Source organism: Zootoca vivipara, chromosome 13 (assembly GCF_963506605.1).
Source record: "Zootoca vivipara chromosome 13, rZooViv1.1, whole genome shotgun sequence".
Lineage (NCBI taxonomy): Eukaryota > Metazoa > Chordata > Lepidosauria > Squamata > Lacertidae > Zootoca > Zootoca vivipara.
The window spans coordinates 30,869,834-30,885,841 of NC_083288.1; the positions used below are offsets into that span (position 1 = coordinate 30,869,834).

The window sequence follows — 16,008 nt, forward strand, 5'->3', positions numbered from 1 at the left end:
TGTCACAGCCATTAACTGTAGAGCAAATTGCTGGCAGTTACTTACAGTATCTCAATGCAGAGCAGGAAAATGAAAGTAAATAACTCCCGTAACAAAGGTCTGCCAGAAGCGGGAGCAAGGTACAGGAACTGACGAACAAATCTCACTGTTTGGTAAGAAGGTAGGAAAAAATATTTCCAGAATTACATTTCATTCTTTTAGTTATTGGAATGTGTTTGCTTAATGATGAATTGGTGGTCAGGTGAAAGGAGAAAGGCTTTCCCCTTGCTTCCATTCAGGATATATATAGGATTAGTTTACCCTCGTGTAGAAACTTTCAAGCCACATTTGCAAATATATTTGTGATAGTAAATTTCAGGAACTTCCACGCAAAATGTAAGTTTACAAATAGAAATGTGTGTGTTTGAGAGAAAGATGAATGAAAGCGACTTGCTCATTTCTGCAAAGATCCTTCCTAGCCACATAAGCCTGAATACTCGTCAATGCTTCTTTCATTTGTAATGGACCTGAAATGGCTGCTTCTTTGCCACTCCCATTTTAACTGGCAAGTGATATTTATCCCTTAGTTCTGCCATGGGACGTCTCAGACTTTTTTCCACCAAGTTCCTGGTCTTCTGAGTAGGGGATGTCATTGACCATCTCTCAACTTGAAGGGCTTTTCCTGCTTTTGAAGCTCTTTAGCTAAATATGGATCTCCCATATAGTCATTCATTTCAGTACAGATGCAGAACCAGCCACTTCTAGACCCTTTCCACAAAACCTGTTTTTCACTTTAGAGGATGAAGTTTCCCATTATGGGAATATTTCTTATACCTCAATATGTTGTGTTGCACAAAGCTCTGTATCAACATTTACATGAGGAAAGTGGATCACTGAGTGTTGTGGGACCGACAGAGCAGTAACTGTGTGGCATGCATACATGGTGCTGCACAACACAATTTACCTGCAACTTTTTGAATTCTGTATTGTGGCTCAACAATATTGGAGCAGGGCGTTCAAGATATGTAATACATTGCTTTTATCAGCTCCAAACTGAAATAGGGTAAGAACATAAAATGTATTATATATAAACAAAAGTAAAATCCTATACATGCCTCATTTTCAGATAAGTGTGCCTATAGAATACAGCTTTAGTTGACACATACATTCTGCTGGTGTGGTAAAATGCACAGCTATAATTCCCTTTGTTTTATTTAAAAAAATAATAAATTACAAATATACCTATTTGTGGAGAAAGAGTAGAAGAAAAGACAAAAGGGGACACTGGAGCGAATGAATACTATAAGTAGCAATCTCCTTTTCAACTTCCTTCCAACTCTAGAGGAAAGTGGGGGGAAAGGCTTGCCAGTATCGTTGCCACTTTATTTGTGTACCATTTCCCCACATACTTTGTGCTCGAAGTGATACACATGAAATGCATGACCAGAAAATCATTAACCATATTAACCCATAAGAGCAAGTGAGCCCAGGCCAGAGAGTCCGTATCATTGATTTCTGACAAAACTACCCAATTGACTTGAAAGAATCATTGAGGCAGCCCCTCCCCCATGTCCTAGGGCTACTGTCCTCCTTAAGGAAAATCAGAAACTGGGATGCCCAGGCTAGAGCTCATTGGTGCATCAGCTCCTGATAGGAATTAACAGTGGCCTGAGAAAACTACTGGGACAGCCCCTCATTCACCTTCTCTGGGACAATTAAAGTCCCATCTGCCCTGAGGGATGGCAAGGAAGCCGAGGCCAGGAGCAAATGCCATCAGTTGTCAGTCAACCTGAGAGGTCTCTGCCACTACATTTTTGTTCTACTACAGCATTTTAAAATTGTAAATGACCTAAAGTGCATTGACTTAAAAGTGCTGTATAATAAACGCAATGACTATATTGGTAAAATAAGTTCAAAACAAGATAATCAGAATATCAAAAATACATCATAATAGAAAAATAAACTTCAAAAGTAGCTTGGCTACCGGGAAGAACAAAACAAAACACTGTATTGAATACGGCCCTCTGACCCACTTGTGAAAGAGGATGCAGATTTGCATAATATACACCATTCCTTGTATATATAGCATAAATTAAGTTTTAACAAAGCCAAAGTACATTACATGAAGATTAATGTACAAAAATGCCTATATTTATTTAAATAAAGTAGACAGAACTGTTGACAGTAATTAATAAATGGTGACCAGTGAATCTTGCAATTTTATATTTTATTTCTTCCTTTCAACAATTGTATAGTCCTATTCTTCAGATCTTTGAGCCATGTGTTCCTCATCAACGACTGTTTGCATCTTTATCTTTCTTCAGATCTCCCATGTGCTAATTGCAGGTAGGCACGATACTTTTGTAAAGTTTATTGCAGTGAGCAGTTCACCTCTGAGGTAATACTTATTTAATGAAGGACAATCCACCACTTTCTGAGGGAATCCGTTCCACTGTTTAGCAACTCTTACTGTCTGAAAGTATACCCGTATTTTTCAGAATAGAGTGGGATTATTGCTTTTCAGAACATTATACCTCAGTTGATGCAGCCTAGAATAGCTTTTTTTGTTACTGCATGACAATGTTGACTCATGTTCAGGCCTAGTTTTTCAATCCATTATGGTCAACTTAAGGTTACCAGATGTCCCCGTTTTCTGGAGACAGTCCCTGGATTTGCAAATCAGTCCCCTGACAAAATCCTTCTGTTTAGTAGGAAGTTGAAAAATGTCCCTGGATTCATTGAAAAAAATCTGGTAACCTTAGGTCAACTTGGATCTCAATTGTCTTCAGTGGCATTATCTACCCCACCCAGTTTGGTGTCATCTGCAAATTGGACAAGCATCCTCTCAATTCCTTCATCCAAGTCATTTCTAAAGATATTAAACAACAACAGACCCAGGACTGAACCCTATGGCATCCTCTTTGTCACTTTTTTACAGAATGATGAGGAATTAATAGAAAACACTCTTTGGGTTCGGTTCATCAACACGCTACAAATCCACCTAACACTTACCTCATCCAACCCACGTTTTATCAGCTTACTCACAAGTTTATCATTGTTGAAGGCTTGGCTAAAATCAAGGTACACTACATCCATGGCATTCCCCTGATCCACCAAGCTTGTAACTCTATCAAAAAAAGAAAATGAGACTTGGCAAGACTTGTTTTTTGAGAAAACCATGCTGGATCTTTTATTTCATCATCCTGTTTTTAGGATGTGAAGATAGAGGGCATTTCATATTTAGAGGAGTTGCACAATTAGGGGCAAGGGATTGGATATGCTTAGCAGCAGGAGCTACCATGGTCCTAGCTGTTGGTGATGGGTGCCATATTCTTCCAGCCCCCCAAAAAAGAATTCCACAGAGGAATCACCGCCAGTAGTGGTCTGTTTAAGGTGAACTTTTGGTTTTTTTAATTCCCCAAAGGTCAATATGAAATCATTCCACCCCAAAACCGTATAGTTGGTTTCCTTGGAAAAGAAGTGATCCTGCCATGTCAACTAACAACGTCAAGCATACCAGAAAGCACCAACATCCAGGTCCAGTGGATCTTGGATAAATCCTCAGAAAAAATTGACGTGAAATCTTACTACGGTCGAAACAAGCCAGAAACACAGGATAACAGATACCGAGGTCGAGCTGAGCTTTCCCTTACTGATCTTAATAAAGGGAACATGTCTCTGATTCTGAAGAAAAGCCGTCTGTCTGACCAAGGAAATTACACCTGTATGATCTTCCTTGGAGACTGGTATAATGAGGTGGTGGTTGAGTTGGTGTTGGCAGGTGAGTCTATTCTTATTATTCTTATTATTAGGGTTGTCAAACCTCTGGGGCTGACCTGGAATCTCTAGGTTTGCCTGCCCCCCTCCAGGGTGAAGAAGAGGACTTGAATCTCCAGGTAGGCAAGAGCACCTTTTGGAGGGGACGGGACACGGTTGGTGTGTCTCTGTGTGTGTCTGCCAATTAACCTCCTTCTCCAAGGCTCTGTGGTGGGAGAGAAAGCAGAGGAACAAAAGGAACTGGGCTGGGTTCTAGAGGAGGATGGGGTTAAGAATGTGCATGCACACTTGGCACAAGATGTATGGCTGCAGAAGCAAGAGGAACACATGAAGAATAGCAGCAGCAGCCAAGCCTTGCTGCCTCCACCACCTACACTAACCCCTGGGCCATATTCAGCATTCATTTTCAGAAATACAAGTTGTCTACCTTAAAACTGTAGAACCCAGGTCAGTGACTCAGTCATCCAGACTTCTCCCTCTCTTCTCAGCCATGAGTTCTACTCATAGGACCAATCATTATAGGACCAATACAAGAATATATATGAAATTTTGAATGGTAGCTTGGCACAAAATGTGTACTGTAAGAGCTGACTGTAATAAAGTATCATTCCTGGTGTTTGGTCAGAGTGCAGAAACTCTAGACAGGTTCTATGATATTTGGAACAATGGAAAATTAATATGTGGTGTTCTTCTTGTGCAGCAAAAGGAACAGAGCCCACCATTGCCTTGGTGGGTTATAAAGACTGGGGGATTGGCCTCACCTGCAGCTCCAACGGTTGGTACCCAAAGCCCAAGGCTCTCTGGCTAGACAGTGAAGGGAAAGTCCGAAGTAAACAGTCAGACACTACAATCACAGAGACCAAGGCTGGGAACTTCATTGTTTCCAGTTCCATTACGACAGAATCAGGAATTGACCATGAAGTCTCTTGCAAAATCATCAACGAATTGCTAGGGATGGAGAGTGAATCGAGAATCCTGATCTCTGGTGAGTAGGGGTGAAGCAAAAGAGCCAAGAAGTTCAATGCTTTCAGTGTTTTTTCAGTACAAGTACTATAAGAATTATTTTATTTTCCCCCACCACTCTGGGCGGCTTCCAACAATACCAAAATACATTAAAATATCACAGATTAAAAACTTCCCTAAACAGGGCTGCCTTTAGGTGTTTTCTAAATGTCAGGTAGTTGTTTATCTCTTTGACCTCCGATGGGAGGGCGTTCCACAGGGCGGGCGCCACTACCGAAAAGGCCCTCTGCCTGGTTCCCTGTAGCTTTGCTTCTCGCAGTGAGGGAACCACCAAAAGGCCCTTGGCGCTGGATCTCAGTGTTAAACGATGGGGGTGGAGACACTCCTTCAGGTATATAGGACCGAGGCCGTTTAGGGCCTTAAAGGTCAGCACCAACACTTTGAATTGTGCTCAGAAACGTACTGGAAGCCAATGCAGGTCTTTCAAGACCTGTGTTATGTGGTCTCAGCGGCCACTCCCAGTCACCAGTCTAGCTGCCACATTCTGGATTAATTGCAGTTTCCGGGTCACCTTCAAAGGTAGTCCCACGTAGAGCGCATTGCAGTAGTCCAAGTGGGAGATAACTAGAGCATGCACCACTCTGGTGAGACAGTCTGCGGGCAGGTAGGGTCTCAGCCTGCGTACCAGATGGAGCTGATAGACAGCCGCCCTGGACACAGAATTAACCTGTGGCTGCATGGACAGCTGTGAGTCCAAAATGACTCCCAGGCTGCGCACCTGGTCCTTCAGGGGCACAATGACCCCATTCAGGACCAGGGAGTCCCCCACACCCGCCCGCCTCTGTCCCCCCAAAACAGTACTTCTGTCTTGTCTGGATTCAACCTCAATCTGTTAGCTGCCATCCATCCTCCAACCGCCTCCAGGCACTCACACAGGACCTTCACCACCTTCACTGGTTCTGATTTAAAAGAGAGATAGAGTTGGGTGTCATCCGCATACTGATGAACACCCAGCCCAAACCTATAAGAAGAGAGAGGTTTGGGAAATTTATTCAATTTTGTTGCCTCTGAAGTACACCAGGCTCTTTATTTGAATGGATTATCCAGATTCTCTACAACTGTAGTTCTGCTCAGCAGCATTTCATCAGTTATCATCTGGGGTAATGGCTAAAGTGTCTTCTGGCTTCTATCCCATATACAACAGCAATCTTTATTACGGTCCATAGACCCATCAATTCATTACAAAGCGATACCCAATAAGGACATCCTGCCTTCAGGTTTCAATAACATTTTGTTCAAACCTAGAGTTGGGATCATTGATTCTTGCAACCACCAATAGGAACTTCGCCGCTGCTAATGTTCTATCATTTGACCGGTCTTCCAATAGGAACTTGATATAATACTCCTCCGATTTTCCTGGGATCAGAGCTAGCAAGGGTGAAATCAATTCAGCCCTAGCTTGCTTGAACTTCACACAGTGCAGCATAATATGTTTTGTAGAGTCTGTGTCTTGGGCACACGAGCACAGTATTTCCTGGTAGGGGACTCCTCTCATCCTACCCTCCAGCACTGCAGAGGGGAAAACGTTTAATCTGGCTTTTGTGAATAACCTTCGGTAGTCTGGTACAGTCAGGTTTTTAATGTAAGCTGTTAACTTAAAAACATGCCCATATTGTACTCCTACTGCCAACAGACTGCAGACTGCATGTGATCGATGTCGCAGGTCACTGTGTGTATTATCCCAAAGTCTTTGCTTTAAGGTCTTTAGGGCACCTTCATAGCCCAGGTAATAAGAGTTGGGTGGGTGACAGGCCAATAGCAGTGACTTTTCTAGCCATGGTTTTCTGCCAATTGCTGACATATTCCTCATTGGTCAAGTGTTTATATAATCCCACCCCAAGTCCAAATACTGCAACCTTGAGCCAATGTGTTAGTGCAGCCCACCATGCTTTTGTTGAAATTGGGCATTCACCCATTTCTAGCAGGAGTATGGAATTTTGGACACAATTGGGCACCTGAAGCAAAGATCGTAAAAATTTTGCTTGAAAGCCGTCCAGCTTAGGCAGGTCCCCATTATGCCAGACATTTGCAGTGTACACTATTCAGCGGAGAGGCAGACAGGTCACAGTTGAAACCCCACCCCCACCCCATTGGCACAACTTCGCTCAGTTCTGCCAATCCCTCCCAAAATGGGAAGTTCAGGAGAGTTTGGGGCAATGAAGGTGAGTGGCAAAATCAGACTCTATTTGGGTTAGTTTTGCAACTTGAAACTGGTTGGGTTAGTTTTGCTGTAACTGAGATTTTAATGTGTGTTTCAGATGCCCTTTATCCTACCACATCCCCTTGGCTAGCACCCTTCCTAATCATTCTGTTGATTTTCATCTGCCTTCTTGTTGGTGCTGGGTACAAAGTGAGACGTAAGTATTTTAAATCTGTCATTTTCATAATCTCATTTAACTGTAGATGTGAACTGTTACAGAAACCTTCAGGTTTTTGTACCTATGTTTATAAAAATGAGTGGTGTGTAGAACTAAAATGTTGGTGAATTTTCATGAAGAAAAAATGCAGAATATTGCAAACTAAACTTAAGATTTAAAATGAGAAATGGAGAGAAACCAAAATTCGTGGATTTATTCATTGCTATTGGCAGGTCATGTAAATAAAGCAGAATTTGCTTGTCCTTTTTAAGGGGCATGACCCACAGACTAAGGCACACCCGCTGAAGGGGCTGTTGGCCTGGCAAAGGCCAGACTCAGGGACTCATACCAGGCTTCACTAATCAAGAATCTTCCTACCGTCTGACAGTGACACATGCTGGTATCCCTCAGGTTCAATCTCAAGAGTCTTTGGCAAGAATAATCAGTGGCATTCATTTGTGATTCTCCCACCCACCCAATCCTAATATGGTTATAAACAGTCCGATTTTAATAATTTGCTATACTTTGTTTCAGAGAGTTATCAGAAGTTATCTCAATGTGGTAAGTAATTGACAATGGCATATTTTATACATATCATTTATGTAAAGGACAGAGAGTTCACTGCAATGTTATCGGGAGAGGTATAAAGGATCATAATCAAATTCCCTGGCATGACTATTTTCTTTTTCTTGAATGAAAGCAAATTCCACCTCTACAGAGGATCAAGCCTTATTCAACTATGGCTAACCATGGAAAGTTCTGTTATTCAACTTTTCTGGGGTTTCATTTGCCTTTTTAAATGTTTATTTGTTGATTTAAAATTGTAATCATATATTCTGTGAATTAGTTATATTCACACTTTTGCTATCAGATCTTGTGATGAAGGGCAGTCAAATTACATTTTAAGTATTGGAGATGTCTCTAAGTGATTGATAATTAAATGTAGATCATACCCTCCAACATTTCTCCAATGATGTCCCATTCCATAATGATAATTTTACTATTTATACCCCACACATCTTACTGGGTTTCCCCAGCCACTCTGGCCAGCTCCCAACATACATAAACACAATAAAACACTAAACACTTTTTTTAAATAAAAAAACTTCCCTATACGGCAGGCATGTCCAACAGGTAGACCATGATCTACCGGTAGATTACTGGATGTCTGTGGTAGATCACTGGTAGATCACTGGCTTCCCCCAAAGAAGCTGAACAACTGTGGCTCCCCTAAAAAAAAAGCTCAACATTTTACCTCCTCCCTGAAAAAACTCAACTTTGACCCGAACCCCCCCAAAATGGGCCTTCCTCATTCCTAAAAAAACTTCAACAACTTTAACCTGAACCCCAAAAAAGGGGGTAGATCACTGCCACTTTTTAAACTCTGTGAGTAGATCGCAGTCTCTTGGGAGCTGGCCACCCCTGCTATACGGGATTGCCTTCAGATAACTTGGGAGTCAAATAACTCCATTGTTGTTGTTTAGTCGTGTCCAACTCTTCGTGACCCCATGGACCATAGCATGCCAGGCAATCCTGTCTTCCACTGCCTCCCGCAGTTTGGTCAAACTCATGTTCGTAGCTTCGAGAACACTGTCCATTGTCCAACCATCTCGTCCTCTGTCGTCCCCTTCTCCTAGTGCCCTCAATCTTTCCCAGCATCAGGGTCTTTTCCAGGGAGTCTTCTCTTCTTATGAGGTGGCCAAAGTATTGGAGCCTCAGCTTCACGATCTGTCATTCCAGTGAGCACTCAGGGCTGATTTCCTTAAGAATGGATAGGTTTGATCTTCTTGCAGTCTATGGGACTCTCAAGAGTCTCCTCCAGCACCATAATTCAAAAGCATCAATTCTTCGGCGATCAGCCTTCTTTATGGTCCAGCTCTCACTTCCATACATCACTACTGGGAAAACCATAGCTTTAACTCCATACCCTCTAACATTTCTCCATTGAAAATAGGGACATCCTAAGGAAAAGTGGGACATTCTGGAATCAAATCAGAAACTGGGATGGCTTCTCTAAATCAGGGACGTCCTTGGAAAACAGGAACACTTGGAGGGTCTGGTAGATGAAGTCATGCTCAGACATCGTCTTCCTGCTGAGATCAGTAGGATCAATTGAAATAAGATCATTGATTATAGTGCGTCTACTTTGATTACTAATTGTTAGATACAACCAAGAAGTGGGGAAATCCACAATGGCTATAATTAATTGCTGGTTGTTTTGGGGAGAAGCATTAAATTCTTGTTTTCTGTTTCTGAAACAGAAAACTTTAAATATTGGCATTGGAATCCCTGATGACCTTGGTGGCTAGGAGTGCCTTTTATCACCTTGGGCTGGTGCCACAGCTAGAATCATTCCTGAACTGTGATAGCCTGACCACAATAGTTCAATCATTGGAAATGCCAAGAGCCTTGTAATTCAATCTATGCAGGACTTCTGTGGTTGATCTGGAACCTGCAGTCAGTGCAGAATGCTGCAATACTGGCTGCACCGGCTGCAACTTTGTTACTAAGCTAAGTTGAAGGTATTACTATTAGTATGTACAGCCATTAACGATTTGGAACCACTTTACATGTCAAGTTGAATGTTTCAGTCGGCAGAACTTGCACTTTTGCAGGTGCCACAAACTTCTTTATTTCAGCAAGTCTCCCCAAATATATATTTAGTTTTCTATGCTCTGTTTCATTGATATTTATCTTCTGTATACTTTTTAATCAGTCTTGTGGGTTTTAACTGAGTTTAGCTGAGTTTTACTAATACTTTCAGTGTGTACATCACTTTAAAAGCTTTATGATTGTGGTCTACGGATCTTTCTAAATAGATACAGTGCAGCATATAATGTTTAGTAAATGAATGAATAATGTTGCAATGCATCTTGTTTTCTGCAGAAAAGAAGAAGAACGAAACACAAGCTGGTAAATGCCTCTAAGAGAGATGCACATCTTCTATAGTACTGTTCCATAATTGTTTATAGTTTTAGCATATGCCTCCCCCTATCAGTATTGTTTTCAGGGTGACTAGGAGTAACACTTTTTTTAACCACAATAAATGAGTAAACCACAGATTTTTTAAATTAGTTTTATTTATTATTTATACCCGCCCATCTGGCTGGGTTTTCCACTCCGGGGAATATATAAATGCACTTATTACCTGGCATAACTTAATATGCTGAGATAGCTATATGAGTGGATGGTCATACAGTAGCCCTGGTGACTAAAATTAATCAAAGCAGAGGTTGGGTTGGGTTGGGTTGAGCAGAGAAGGAATAATCCTGCCATATCCTCAAAATGACAAGCTAATGTTTTATATGCCATAACTTGTATTATTAATAGTAGTTGTGTTGGCAATCATAGCTAACAGGCAGAGTAGTAGAAGGGACTCTCCCCGCATAAGATACCCCTTTGGCTATATTGGTGGAAGTAAATCCGTGATTAATACTTACATGTATGTATAGAGTGTGTATGACTAACTGTGGAACATTTTGATATCACTGTTTTCAGACCGAAATAATCTAACCGAAGCAATAGGTAAGATGAGATTATTTCCCTTTTCTCAAGTTCCCTTTTATATATAGGCAGGATTTCTTCTATACTTGCAAGATTTCAAAAGCCCAACTTTCTGCAGTATAGGTTCATCAATTCATCTCCTGTCTAGGCATTTCATATTGCTATGAAGTTTTACTCCTGGAACCATGTTCAAATTGTCAACTGCAAGAGGCATTTCAAACTGGAGGCATCCCATAATGCTGACAACTTGGAGTTGGGCTGCTAAGGGTCTTCCAGATATATCAAAAAAGGAAAAGTTGAACTTGACCCATTAGCTAGAGAAGAGAAATCCAAGAAGAAGAAGATATGTAACCACGTTTATATGTTGGGGGGATAAAAAGAGGGAGAATAGTATATGTATTCTTCTGTTTTAACGTGTGCCTTATAATGTACAGTACCAGAAATTCAAGTGGTAAAACATTGTTGGGCAAACCCTGCCACTGTCTATATATGGTCACAACTCACTTAAATACCCTTGTTGTTTTACAGTCATATATGAAAGCAGCATATAAGAGAGAAGTACTTCTGGGAAAAGAAATCTTCCAAATTATGGACAAATAGGTTTAGGATTTTTTTTCTGTGGGGCACAAACTAAATTAAAAGGAATTTGCTTCCCTGTCGCTGGTTTTAAGAGCAACGATTTTATTATTAAAATAGCACACATCATACAGGTATCCATAGGAAAGTACTGTAACCTGCACAATTGCAGGAGGACAGAGGCTATGAAATTACGATGAATGGAAGATGGGCTGCCTCAGGCTAGTGTTCTGCTCAAATTGCACCAAGTATCCCAGGAACTGAATGAAAAGCTGTGTACATGTGTGCTAAGATTTACTCTTTCATTTATTGTTGTAGAAACTGAGAAACGCACAGGACAAGCAAGTGAGTATCCTTTTAATGAATAACTAGCCACAAAGTGCCTGTAGTCTTTGATAAACTGCAAGTTTTTTTCCTGCACTTATGTGAACCATTCTTACCAGCTCCTTGATACACAGCAGGCACTGAGAGAACCCTTGGGATTTGTTTTCTTCCAGATCTCCAGACAGGCATTTGGGAGCAAGGGTCAGATGTACATTTCAAAATGACTCTATGAAAATAGAGACAAGGCACCTATTTTTATAACCCAAGAAAATATTTAATAAAAATTATTTAAAAAATAGAAAATGAAATAAACAAATCCATGTTCCTAGTAGAATAAAGAGCATGGGGAACAGGCCCACCTAATGACTGCTAAATAAATAACTTTGCTGGATGTTGTGCTGATGAATCATTTATTGTTCTTGGGGCAGTGAAATAACCCATTATCATAAAAGTTTGCATGTGATAATAGCAGTTTTCAGTATATACATAGGAGAGACATGGCTGCAGTGGGGAAGAAGGGGATGAACACCCAGCAGTGGGGAGCAGCAGGGGGTGGATGCCTGGCGGTGGCAAGGAACAAGGGGTCACGGAGGGTCACGGGGAGCAGCACTGTGGGTTTTGCATCTATCATCTACTGAAAGCAACGTATGACCTATATGGATTTTCAGTTGTGTAGCTTGACCTCACATCTTAGTCATTCGCTTCTTCTATTTTCTTAACTCTTCATTGTACTAATTCAAGTCATTCTTTTATAGGTGTTTCTGAACTAGAACACCGTTTTGGTAAGGCAAAACTTGATGTATGGATTTGGAGGCAGGGATTGGGAATTGAATTAACAGGGAAGGAGTAGGACAGTGACATCCATTTTGGTATGAGAAAGTACTGTATTTTGCAATTATATAATAGTATTATGAGTTTACCCTGCAATATATTTTTCTTAGGTTGGATCCAGACTAAGTTAGTTGCACTTGGTCCACCTTTACATCAATGGGACAAATAGGTCCCTGTGACTAATTTCTTACTTTAATTTCAATAGGACCTAAGTGTGACCAAGGTCACACCTGCAGCATACATTGAAAGCAATATTATACCATTTTATCAGGAATGGCTTCCCCAAAGCATATTGGAACTGTTATTTGTTAAGGGTGCTGGGAGTTGTGAGGAAACCACTATTCCTCTCACAGAGTTGCACTTTCCAGAGATTGATGGTTAAAGCACTGTGGGAATTGTAGCTCTATAAGGCGATTAGGTGTCTCCTAACAGCTCTCAGCATTCTTAACAAACTGCAGTTCTCAAGATGCTTTAGAGGTAGTCATAGTATAATAATGTTATAAATATAAGTTGAGGATGTGGACTAAGTTTGTCATGATGCAACCCCATATATTTTGACAATGATATCACTAATTGGAATATTCTTTCAATTCAGGTCATCTCACCAATGAGCTGGGTAAGGCAGATTACTTTTGATGAGGCAATGATTGTTCTGTACTGAAGTATTGTTTTCTAGTATTTTAATTGGGTTTAAATCACTTTATTCAATTCTGAAAAATTCTGGGCTGTTCACTTATTTCATAGATGTTTGCCTGTTCTCTATGACTGATCAATTTTCTCTTCTGTTTGTAGAGGCTAGAAAAGCTCAGGAATGCGCAGGTAAGGAAACTGTCATGATTAGGCTTAATGCATGGATGTGCATAGATGACTCAAATGTCATCACTCAGTGACTTTTCACTTGTGGTCCTTTTTCATATGAAAACATCACAGACAGAGGTGAAGCTAGATGCCCCAACACCCAGAGAGGTGCACATGCTGTGATTCAGGGATGACACTCGGGGGGGGGGACCGCACCCCCCGCACCCCCCTTCCTCCACCAGTGATCACAGTAGCAATGGATTGATTCAATTTGTGCTTTCATAGTTTGAATTAATTTTAACGCAACCAGAATTCAACATCGGGAGGTCTAAAACTGCCCTATCCTTGCTCTAGTTGTATGTATTTGCATAGCTGACATGCATACAGACCAGGGAGAAACTGAGCTAACTGATTCCTTTAGGACTGTACTTTGCATGTGGCTGTCTGTATAGAAAAGTCCGCACTTGAGCTCTTTCTCAGGTGTATTATTTATTTATCCCAAAAGAGCCCAGGGCAGAAAACAGATCCACAATGTAAAAACAAAACAAAAACATTCTGAAACAGGGGAAGGGGTGATCACGACTCCTCTACAGCCATGTCTTCTCATTGTACTGAGTTTCTACACAAGTGTGTTGGCATTTCTATATAGACAAACCAATTAAGTTTCTATATCCAAGTTGAGCAGTAAGAATAATTGGTCAGCTATGAGATAAAATGTGTTTGCTACAGCAGATTGAGGCATCTACTGCTCCAGAACTAAAAATTGTTTCCTTTTGCTCTGTGATTGCTTCCTTATAGTTGCTGTCACTTTGGATTCATATTATAAACATCCAGATATCAGCATCAGTGGGGATAAAGAAAGAACCAGCCTTCAAACTCTCACCCCAGGGGAAGGAGCAACTGTTCTGGGAACTCGAATTTTTGTGGGGAAAGAAGGTTATGCTGCTGGGAAACACTACTGGGAGGTGGATGTGGGAGAGAGGTTGGACTGGGAGCTGGGGGTGCTGACTCAGGCTGAAAGGGACAAATTCAGAGAGAAAAAGGCTGTTAAGTCCTTTAAGGAAGGCCGCTGGGCTCTGAGAAGCAGCCAAGGAAAATTCTTTTCCGGTCCATGTGAGAAAATGATTGAAAAGAAGCCACATCAGTCTTATTCAGTGATTGGTTTGTTACTGGATCAAGAAAAAGGGGAAATCTCATTTTATAACACCAGTAATCCCATATTCCTTCTGGATTCTATCCCCATTAAATTCACTGACAAATTGTACCCATTTTTAGATTATGGCAGTGCTTCAGAAAACAGTGACCCAAAGCCATCAGAGAAAAGCAATGCTTCAGAAAACAGTGGTCCCAAGTCATTAAAGAAAAGCTTTTCAAACTTTTTCAAGAAACCCTGATAAAAGAAGAGTTCTCGGGGAAGAACTGTTGGCATGAAATGTCCAGGTTTCACAAGGAGGGTAGAATAATGGAAACAGTAATGGACATACTAGCACGATTGAACTGATGGATATTTTGCTTTGCTTTTGCCATTTCTTTTTCTTTCATTTCTTTTTAAACATTGCTACGGATATACATTTATGGCATCAACTCAGCCACCATACTGTACAGTATATTTTCCTTCATTTTTGTGTATGAGCCTTTCTCATATTTGTAAATAAATTTAAAATAAAAAATACTAAAAAAAAGAGTTTGTTGGGAATTTAATGCTAATAGTAGGGTCCTCACCCCCTCCCATGCACACACTGGTTCAAGTGAAAGCTTTTATGTCCTAGAGTTCATGTGCAAAGCAGGCAGCAGAGTCAAGATTGTAATGGGACGATCTGTGTTTAAGGAAGAGTGGAGAAAAGGAAGGAAGAATGTGAAAGGGGAAAGAGAGTGAATGTGAAAATGGGGGGACAAAAGGGGTTGCAAAAAATGAGGGAATGGGGGACATGGGAAAAGGGTCAAAGATTAAAGCAGGGGTATGCAGCAGCCTGAAGAAGAGGAGGGGATGATGTCTTTAGAACTGAGCAGGAGGTAAAAAGAGTGTTGTGAGATATACATGCTTGTACACCACACACATCAACCCAGTGCACAGGTCCAAGAGGATTAGGACCTTTTGTGTGGAGTCAATATGTGAATAGCATTCTCAGTTAAACAAAAAAACAAAAACCTGTCACACTAGGAAGTAGGGAAATATTGGTTTATTACATGGAAATGAAAAGCGACAATGTAGATTGATGTAGTACAGACACCTTTATCCTAAAGAGCAAAGAGAGTCCCTAAGTAGTCAATGAGTGCAGTTGTGTGCCACAGACTCCCACGAAAAAGAAAGGAAAAGTGAGGGGTACATCTGATCAAGAAGCAAGCAGAACACAAACTGAGGGATCTGAGATCTATGCCTTTGGAAAAAGTTAAGTTCTCCCCTTCAAGGCAACAGTGTCTCTCACCCATTCCTTGGCTTGTGGTGAGGAAAAGTGTGTGGTTCAAAAATTCACTTTTGAAACAGGATTTCATTGTCTGTGTGAATTCCGGTTCCTGCTTATAGGATGGTGACAATTAAACTTTCTGGTAAATACAAGGATTTGTGTGCTGATCTTTACTGTAACTGTTAAGGGTCAGGTATTTGCTATACCTTCCAGATCATGTCTTAGATAGGAGCTTGTACCAGCATTACAGATAGTTCATGAGAAGTATACTTTATGTTAAACTCATGCTAGCTGCACTAATGTCATAATCCATTGGTTTTCAACCAGTGTGCCATCTATAGGTTGGAATACTTTTGTTATTTTAATCTAGAGGGGAGAAAGTGTTTTGGAAATTGAAAAGTCAAATTGATTTTGGTAGGGAGGAGCACTGCATG

The 16,008-nt window shown here is 40.9% G+C and overlaps 1 protein-coding gene across 3 annotated transcripts; it reads left to right on the forward strand.

Moving 5' to 3' along the window:
• Positions 1-14,963, forward strand: LOC118095077 (butyrophilin subfamily 3 member A2-like). 3 transcript variants are annotated; one of them, XM_035136005.2, is made up of 13 exons: positions 1-160; positions 2,235-2,325; positions 3,404-3,760; positions 4,457-4,741; positions 7,038-7,136; positions 7,671-7,697; positions 10,023-10,049; positions 10,635-10,661; positions 11,535-11,561; positions 12,296-12,322; positions 12,967-12,987; positions 13,164-13,190; positions 13,968-14,962. In XM_035136005.2, exons 2-13 carry the CDS (start codon positions 2,259-2,261, stop codon positions 14,561-14,563), a joined length of 1,587 nt encoding a protein of 528 aa, XP_034991896.1. In that variant the 5' UTR covers positions 1-160; positions 2,235-2,258; the 3' UTR covers positions 14,564-14,962. The 3 variants fall into 3 exon arrangements, with proteins under 3 accessions (XP_034991896.1, XP_034991897.1, XP_034991898.1); XM_035136006.2 differs by having other exon boundaries at positions 5-152; positions 13,968-14,963; XM_035136007.2 differs by lacking the exon at positions 1-160 and having other exon boundaries at positions 172-2,325; positions 13,968-14,963.
• Positions 14,964-16,008: the final 1,045 nt, after the last annotated feature.